The sequence below is a fragment of the Malaclemys terrapin genome, chromosome 12 (assembly GCF_027887155.1).
Source record: "Malaclemys terrapin pileata isolate rMalTer1 chromosome 12, rMalTer1.hap1, whole genome shotgun sequence".
Taxonomy (NCBI): Eukaryota; Metazoa; Chordata; order Testudines; family Emydidae; genus Malaclemys; species Malaclemys terrapin.
In genome coordinates this window covers 29,078,082-29,087,135 of record NC_071516.1, presented here as the reverse complement: position 1 = coordinate 29,087,135, position 9,054 = coordinate 29,078,082, and the positions used below count along the sequence as shown (strand labels likewise).

Sequence of the window (9,054 nt, the reverse complement as noted above, 5' to 3'; positions counted from 1 at the left end):
CAGCCCCTCCCGCCCCCTGAGCCCCCAGCAACCCCCACCCCCAGCTCCTCCCGCCCCCTGAGCCCCCACCAACCCCCACCCCCAGCTCCTCCCGCCCCCTGAGCCCCCACCCCCAGCTCCTCCCGTCCCCTGAGCCCCCAACATCCCCCACCCCCAGCCCCTCCCGCCCCCCCGAGCCCCCAGCATCCCCCACCCCCAGCCCCTCCCGCCCCCTGAGCCCCCAACATCCCCCAGCTCCTCCCGTCCCCAGCATCCCCCGCCCTTGTCCCCACAGACGCTCAGCACCCGGCCCCCTCGCCCCACTCAGATCCAAGCGGCTCCCACACGCTGCCCACGGAGGCCAATCAGGGCTTGCGAAGGAGGGGAAACGAGCCTCGCTCAGTACGCGATGACGTAAGCGCGCCGATCGGGGGTGGGGCTCGAGGCCCCAGCTCTGAGGGGCGGGGCCTGCGCGGGGCCTGCCTAGCGCGGCGCTGGCTGCCAGTAGTAGCCGCCAGTCTCCTGTCCCGTCCCGGTGTCCGGCCGGCGCCGCCCGCCTCGCAGCCGGGACAAAGAGCGGTCCGGCCATGGTGGGGATCCCGGGAGCCTTCCAGTGTAAGAGCCGCTTCCCGGGCAGAGCGGGGGCCGGGTCCGCCCTTCTCCCTCCCAGCGTCCCCCGACCCCATCGCGGCTCCCGCCGCCCCGGCCCCCTCTCTCACTTCGCGGTCGTGTCCCCATTGCCCCATCGCCCCTCTCCCACCCCTGCCCTGCCCCCATCGCTCCTGTCCCTGCACCCATCCCCCGCCCCGCTCCTAGCTCCCCGATCCCTGCGCTCATCCCCGATCCGTGTCCCCCCGCCCTGTCCCCATCGCCCCTCTCCCTCCCCACCCCTGCCCCCATCGCCCCTCTCCCACCCCTCCCCTGCCCCCATCGCTCCTATCCCTGCACCCATCCCCCGCCCCGCTCCTAGCTCCCCGATCCCTGCGCTCATCCCCGATCCGTGTCCCCTCACCCTGTCCCCATCGCCCCTCTCCCTCCCCTCACCCTGTCCCCATCGCCCCTCTCCCTCCCCACCCCTGCCCCCATCGCTCCTGTCCCTGCACCCATCCCCCGCCCCGCTCCTAGCTCCCCGATCCCTGCGCTCATCCCCGATCCGTATCCCCCCGCCCTGCCCCCATCGCCCCTCTCCCTCCCCTCCCCTGCCCCCATCGCCCCTCTCCCACCCCTGCCCTGCCCCCATCGCTCCTATCCCTGCACCCATCCCCCGCCCCGCTCCTAGCTCCCCGATCCCTGCGCTCATCCCCGATCCGTGTCCCCTCACCCTGTCCCCATCGCCCCTCTCCCACCCCTCCCCTGTCCCCATCGCCCCTCTCCCACCCCTGCCCCCATTGCTCCTATCCCTGCACCCATCCCCCGCCCCGCTCCTAGCTCCCCGATCCCTGCGCTCATCCCCGATCCGTGTCCCCTCACCCTGTCCCCATCGCCCCTCTCCCTCCCCTCCCCTGCCCCCATCGCTCCTGTCCCTGCACCCATCCCCCGCCCCGCTCCTAGCTCCCTGATCCCTGCGCTCATCCCCCATCCGTATCCCCCACCCTGTCCCCATCGCCCCCTCCCTCCCCTCCCCTGTCCCCATCGCCCCTCTCCCACCCCTGCCCTGCCCCCATCGCTCCTATCCCTGCACCCATCCCCCGCCCCGCTCCTAGCTCCCCGATCCCTGCGCTCATCCCCGATCCGTGTCCCCTCACCCTGTCCCCATCGCCCCTCTCCCACCCCTGCCCCCATCGCTCCTGTCCCTACACCCATCCCCCGCCCCGCTCCTAGCTCCCCGATCCCTGCGCTCATCCCCCATCCGTATCCCCTCGCCCTGCCCCCATCGCCCCTCTCCCACCCCTGCCCCCATCGCTCCTATCCCTGCACCCATCCCCCGCCCCGCTCCTAGCTCCCCGATCCCTGCGCTCATCCCCGATCCGTATCCCCTCGCCCTGCCCCCATCGCCCCTCTCCCTCCCCACCCCTGCCCCCATCGCCCCTCTCCCACCCCTGCCCCCATCGCTCCTATCCCTGCACCCATCCCCCGCCCCGCTCCTAGCTCCCCGATCCCTGCGCTCATCCCCGATCCGTGTCCCCTCACCCTGTCCCCATCGCCCCTCTCCCACCCCTGCCCCCATCGCTCCTATCCCTGCACCCATCTCCTGCCCCTAGCTCCCCAATCCCTGCGCTCGTCCCCGATCCATGTCCCCTCACCCTGTCCCCATCGCCCCTCTCCCACCCCTCCCCTGCCCCCATCGCTCCTATCCCTGCACCCATCCCCCGCCCCGCTCCTAGCTCCCCGATCCCTGCGCTCATCCCCCATCCGTATCCCCTCACCCTGTCCCCATCGCCCCTCTCCCTCCCCTCCCCCCATCGCCCCTCTCCCACCCCTCCCCTGCCCCCATCGCTCCTATCCCTGCACCCATCCCCCGCCCCGCTCCTAGCTCCCCGATCCCTGCGCTCATCCCCCATCCGTATCCCCCCGCCCTGTCCCCATCGCCCCTCTCCCTCCCCACCCCTGCCCCCATCGCTCCTGTCCCTGCACCCATCCCCCGCCCCTCCCCTAGCTCCCCGATCCCTGCGCTCATCCCCCATCCGTATCCCCCCGCCCTGTCCCCATCGCCCCTCTCCCACCCCTCCCCTGCCCCCATCGCCCCTCTCCCACCCCTGCCCCCATCGCTCCTGTCCCTGCACCCATCCCCCGCCCCGCTCCTAGCTCCCCGATCCCTGCGCTCATCCCCCATCCGTATCCCCTCACCCTGTCCCCATCGCCCCTCTCCCTCCCCACCCCTGCCCCCATCGCTCCTGTCCCTGCACCCATCCCCCGCCCCTCCCCTAGCTCCCCGATCCCTGCGCTCATCCCCCATCCGTATCCCCCCGCCCTGTCCCCATCGCCCGTCTCCCTCCCCTGCCCCCATCGCCCCTCTCCCACCCCTGCCCTGCCCCCATCGCTCCTATCCCTGCACCCATCCCCCGCCCCTCCCCTAGCTCCCCGATCCCTGCGCTCATCCCCCATCCGTATCCCACCGCCCTGTCCCGAGGGCCCCGATCCCTGAGCCCCTCACCCATCCCGTAGCCATGTCCTGCCCCCAGGGCCCTGAGCCCCTCACCCATCCTCTAGCCATGTCCTGCCCCCAGGGCCCCGATCCTTGAGCCTCTCACAGCATTTCCCCATTCCTGGTCTCTCTGAATCCGTATCCCTGATCCTTGTGCTCTCACCCCACCTATTTCTTTTCTCCCTTCCCCTGATCCCTCATCCGTGCCCCATTCCGTGATCCATCCCTACCACCTTCCCTGTGCTCCTCACCAGCATTCCCCTTCCTCCTAGGTCCCCATCCCCTGCTCCCCTCATTACTTCTGATCCCCATCCCCCTGTCTTGCCTACCCCGGGCCCACTCCTTCCCCCTACCCCTTCCACTGGGATCTGGAGCAGTGAATCGATGTTTAAGAACAATCTAGTTACAAATGCCTGCCCATTTCACTCCTCTCTCTGTCTTGGGGGGGCAGGGAATGAGCTGCTGTTGGAAACAGCCCTTAAAGCTCTGCGCGAATGTACAGTTCTCCATGGTGGGAAGGTGGATCTGGATGGATTGCCCTTGATGACCACACTGGCTAGGTAGCTGGTGCTTCTTTTGTCAAGAAGGAATGGTAGCTGAAAATAGTGTGTAAATTAATGTTACTCCTGACTGCATTCAGTTTGTTTATTTTTGCAGGGAGATGGGGAAGGAAGTGCATTTGCTGCAGGGCTGCCTGCTTCAACAGGGCCTGGGAGATTGTGTTATGGGAGTAGATATTGGTCTCAAGCCTGAGCAGGCTGGGCACCCCAAGATGTGGTGGATGTGGAGTGGGGGACGCACCCTTCCTCTGGAGTCAATGTACCTTAGCATTAGGTGTGATCAAGGTGTATTGGAAACTAGGTGGTGGCAGTTGTGAATGCTTTTGCTAAGCATCTCTGCCACATCCCCTCCAGATATCCAAAACCACTTTCTCCCTCACCCTGGCCAGTGTTCTTCCGTTCTGTCATTGATTTCATCTAACTTCTATTTGTGCACCAAATCTCTTCAAAAATATCAAATTCCATTGCCTTTATTGCGGGTTAAATCTGTGGAAAACTTGAAAGCCCCAAAGTCTTAATTTTTTCCTTCAAAGGATATTTAAAAAAACAAAAACACACAAAACCTCAAACAGTGCGTTCAGTTTTGTGGAAACTTTAAAATAAATTACTTCTTGGCTCAGACTAACAAGAGAAATGTTCATCTCCAAAGCAGCATTTTTGAGAGAGATCTGAGGGAGTGAGTGTGGGTTTGGAATGGGCCTCTTTTTGTCGTGGTTGCAGTCGATGACTGTTAGTCTGGCCTGGAGAAAGGAAGTCTGCAGCTCAGATATCTCAGGATATTTTGAGGCCAATTCTTGCTCCCATTGAAGTCAATGGCAAGATTTCCGTTTACTTCAGTGAGGGCAGGATGGGCCCATAGGGTAAAATTCACCTCTGGACAGTGAACAAGTGCAAGGGTTTAATTGTTATAGCGGCTATTTGCTGGCGTTTTGCACTGGGGTATATTTCACCCCTTGTGAGACCATGATGATTTTAAATGTTGTTAAGATAGCATGCTAATCATTCTGGGCTCAGTCTAGCTATTGGGCAGGTGCAGGAAACCATTACATGCATGTGGAGTTATTGACTTCAGTGAGGCTCTTTGTAGACATGTGGGTTCACCCAGAAGGAATTAGGTGCAGGATTGGGCCCGTTGGTCTTAAAAAGCTTGATTCGCTCTACTTGGCTTCGGAATTTACAAAAGTGTATTCTTAATTTTGAGCAAAACCTTTCCAGTTCTTTTTGAAGGGAAATGTTTTATGGATAACTGAAGATTGTACACATTTTGTCTGGGACATTGTTTTCATAACAAATGTAAGGTTTTTCTGCAATTCTACTAGATCTATTACTCCAAGAAATTGAGCAATGTCCTATTAACGTAATTTAAAAATTAATATGACTAAACATGTGTTCGCTTGTGAATGAAGCTGTCAAATGCTTAGGGCTGTCTAAACTAGAAAAGTACCACTATAATATGTTGGTTGGGAGGGTGATTTTTTTTTTGACCATTATACCAGTATAGTTAAGCCCATATAGCTATACTGGAATAACTCCCCATGTGGACTACATGTGGTGTGCCATATATTAGTGTAGCTTATTCCACTTCTGATCCAAAATAAGCTATACTGGTATAAACACTTTTACACTGGTATAACTCTGTCCAAAATCCCAGTAAACCTACTAACTGGCATGTTTACACACGTCCTTCCTATCAGACATACAGCCAAATGAACTAGAAACAGAATTGTGTGCATGTATGTGTGTAACGGAGCACTCCAGTGTTGCTATATAGCAGCCTACAGAGTGCTCCATTGGGGATACGAAGGTGATTAACTTGAGCTCCATTTTAACTAACTTTACCGAAACAGGAGGTCTCCTTCTAGGAAGAGTTGCAATCCTTTTCTTTGAAAGCTGTAAAGTTGGCAGGGCTGCAGGGAAGTACATTACTGCTGCCAATGAGTGGAATAGATGGTTAGTGTGTGTGTATAGCCGTAATAGCCTCCCGTTCATTCTTCTCATCTTTTCTTACATGTGCAGCATTTGTTAATTTATGGATAAACCTGTGTGTTCAGAATTGATTTCAAGCAACAGTGGGTTGAGTAGTAAGGTGCAGGGAGAGAGAGAGAGAGATCACATTGTGATGCTTTTGTGTAACTGTGGAATAGGATCGGTATTCGCTAAGATCACTGTATCCTGAGTGTGTCTGTGTTGACAAGTTGAGTTCAGTGAAGCGAGGCAACCACTGAAAGTGCATACCAAAGTTCAAAGAAAATGAGAGAGCATTTTAAAATGAAATGTGCTGGCCTGAAAGGGAATCTGCCTAAAGACAGATGCCAGCAGTAATGTAGAAACAGCCAGAAAAGCTATATGCCTGGTTACTTAAGGAATTGCCAAATGAAGGAAACTACAGATGATGGATAAATCCTTGTTGTGTGGTGGAAAAATGTACTGGGATGTGGTGGGAGTAAGGGTATTATGCAATCAATCCAGTTAAAAATATTTTCGTGTCAAACCGTGCACACTCAAAACGCCATATTGCCAAGGTGGCTGCTGAGAGAAGTAAACTCTAGTAGAGAGGTCACATTATAACAACATGAGTTAGATCATGTAATTACATGTCACATATTCGCAGGCTATGAAAAAGAGTGCTCTTCAGCTTGCATGTGTCTTGCAAAAAGTCCCATTGTGACCTGTTTGTGGTGCAGAATGATTTGCAGTCAGTTATGCAGGCATTGACAAGAATGCATATTGGTGTAGGACCAAGCACCAGGTGAAAAGATGATCTCTTAATACCCTACTCAGAAAAGCTATTCAAGGGGGGAGGAAGGATGGTCCTGTGGTTAATGCACTAGAGTGGGACTCCGGAGACCTGTGTTCATCTCCTGCCTTTGCTACAAATTTTCTATGTGACCTTGGTAAGTCACTTAGGCTTGGATTCTCAAAGGTATGTAGACACCTGACTCCCATTGAAATCAGGCTTGATCCAGCAAAGCATTGAAGCATGTATGTAACTTCAAGCATGAGAGTAGCCACCTTGAAGTCAATGGGTACATGCTTAAATGCTTGACTGGATCATAGCCTTTTGGGCATATCTAGGCTACACTGCAATCAGGAGATCAAAGCTAGCTCTAGTAACAATAGCAGTGAAGCTGCAGCAGCACAACCAGTGGTAGCATGGCCGGCAGCCATTCAAGTTTGTACGCAGTATCCTGGGCAGGGTTGCACTCAGGAGGTTAGCCCCTGCTGCTGTCGCAGCTACACTGCTGTTTTTACTAGAAGTAGCAATGATCTAACCTAGGTCAGCTATGTCTACACAAGCTGCAATTAAATCTCTGGATTGCTATGTAGACGTACCCTTTGCCTCTTCATGCCTTGGTTCCCCATCCATAAAATAGGAAGAGGAATGCTCCCTTACGTCTCAGAGGTTCTGTTAGGATAAAAGTCCCAATGTTTGTGAGGTGCTCAGATATTATGATGATGGAGACCATGTAAGTAGATAAAAAGCAGGCAAAAAAAATTGTGTGAAGTATCAGTTATTGTTAACCATATGGGCAGCAGCTGAACACTAAGGAGCTTGATGCCAACACTTACTGCACAGTGAAGTGTAGTATTTGTCCAAGGACCTTCGCATTTTGTCTTTGATATTTAGAAAGCAAGTCAGCAGGAGTGGGCATATAATGTCAGTAATGCCAAATATATGCATTGGCTTGGTTATTTGGCTAATGTTTTCATTACATTAATGAACAAATTTACTGGCTGCATTGATAAAGTAGTACTGTGGAGGAATCCTTAAATGTTCTCTATGAAGCTGATAGTTCAGAATACAAATGGGAATGCAGGTGACCCTGGGTGTTTGAAATTGGGAAAATTTCAGATTACTTTAAAATAGATACTAGCCTTCACTTCCATATCCCTTTCTGATGCTCAGAAAATAAAACTGATCTTTTAAGGACTTGACCTTGCTATTACCCTGGGGTAAATTCATTGGCTTTAGTAGAGTTACTCTTCCTTTATACCAGAGTAGGTAAGATCAGAAGAGGGCCCTGAATCTTTTGAACTGGCTGAACAAGAGAAGCATTTTCTTGAATATGGTGTGTGACTTTTCTGAGCACTGGATTGAAAACAGCACATATGTGAGGTAGAACTCATGAACTGATTCGCTTCAGAGCAATGTTGAAATGAAAAGTCACTGAACTTGAGACCGTTATTAAGAATTCCATCATATTTTAACCAAGTCTCACAGCTAGCTCAATTTTTACACTAAGCCTCTAAAATTAAAAAAAGAAGAAAAAAAGCCTGTTCTGCCTTCACTTCTGTTGGTGTAAATCAGGAATGAGTCCATCTGTGGAGTTAGCGTGGCATAAAACTGCTGTAAGTGAGAAGGCAATCAGGCGCCACAAGTCCTCTGGTACGGAAAGTTACGGATCCAGTGCTTTAACCCAGATAAGTGATTCACCTGAAACTCTTCCAGGCAGTTTGAAACTATTTTTCCAAGGCTTGTCCTTGCCTCCTGTGGAGAGTATCAATGAAAGAAAGTCTGTGGCAGAAAATTGTCCCTATGTCCATCTTCTCTTCCCCACACCTGAAGCCTATCTAATTAAACAGGGAAGATACCATCTGATGTCTGTTCTGTTGTCTATATAAACTTCAGTCTCCAGGATTGTCAAGGCTGCACCTTTCATTAGTGCTAAAATTCCCCCTCCTCCCCAACAAAAAGCCCATCCGTCTGGAAAGAGAAGCACTAACTGCTACAAGTAATGAGTTATTCTTCAGCTGAACTTTGTTCTATAAATCAACCTTTAAGTTACAAGCAGAGACACGAGATCAGTGGGCAGAGAACCCTGCATCCTTTGAGGGGTCAGAGTCTTCATGCAGCTTTTCCCTTGAATGTACAGCATTCTTGAAAATTTGAGACTTCATTTGAAAATAGCCCTCACCCTTCTGGTTGTAAGGATGCTTTAAATCATATGCTGCTGGCCTGACTGGAGCCTGAACAGTGACATAATAACACTGCTTGAAACATCTCATTCCACCCAAAAAATCATCTAATTGGGGTGCCAGGTTTCAGAACTAGCTGGCAATTTAAAATGTTAATATTAGCCATTTTTCTATTGATCATCTCAGAAGGAACTGTCTAAAGCAGGTATGTACCTGATGTTCCATTAATTTAAAACAGTGCTGTAGATAAATACTGCTGCGGCTTTTAAAGACCATCTAAGTTTGTTTTTGTTAAAGTAAATCAATAAAAAACCCCAATAAAGGGCTAGTTCTGCTGTCTCTAATGTCTCCCCTTCTCCTAGTATCTGGGGACTCTGTTGTTGTAATAGCAAGTGCCTCCAAATATATCACCTGGGGCCAATGTGGCTCTTGTATGTGTTTGCCCAGCCATTTCTAATGCACTCATTACTGTAACATCTAGGTGCAGATCTTGAGGTGGATCTCACCCTGCTG

The 9,054-nt window shown here is 53.0% G+C and overlaps 1 protein-coding gene across 2 annotated transcripts in view; it reads left to right on the top strand.

Moving 5' to 3' along the window:
* The first annotated feature begins 475 nt into the window (after positions 1-475).
* The window catches only part of CBFA2T2 (CBFA2/RUNX1 partner transcriptional co-repressor 2), a 91,728-nt gene continuing 83,149 nt past the window's right edge, over positions 476-9,054 (top strand). For both annotated transcript variants that reach the window (XM_054045769.1, XM_054045768.1), the window contains exon 1: positions 476-594. In XM_054045769.1, the coding sequence (XP_053901744.1) occupies positions 567-594 (28 nt within the window). In that variant the 5' untranslated portion in view covers positions 476-566. The remainder of the gene's footprint in view (positions 595-9,054) is intronic.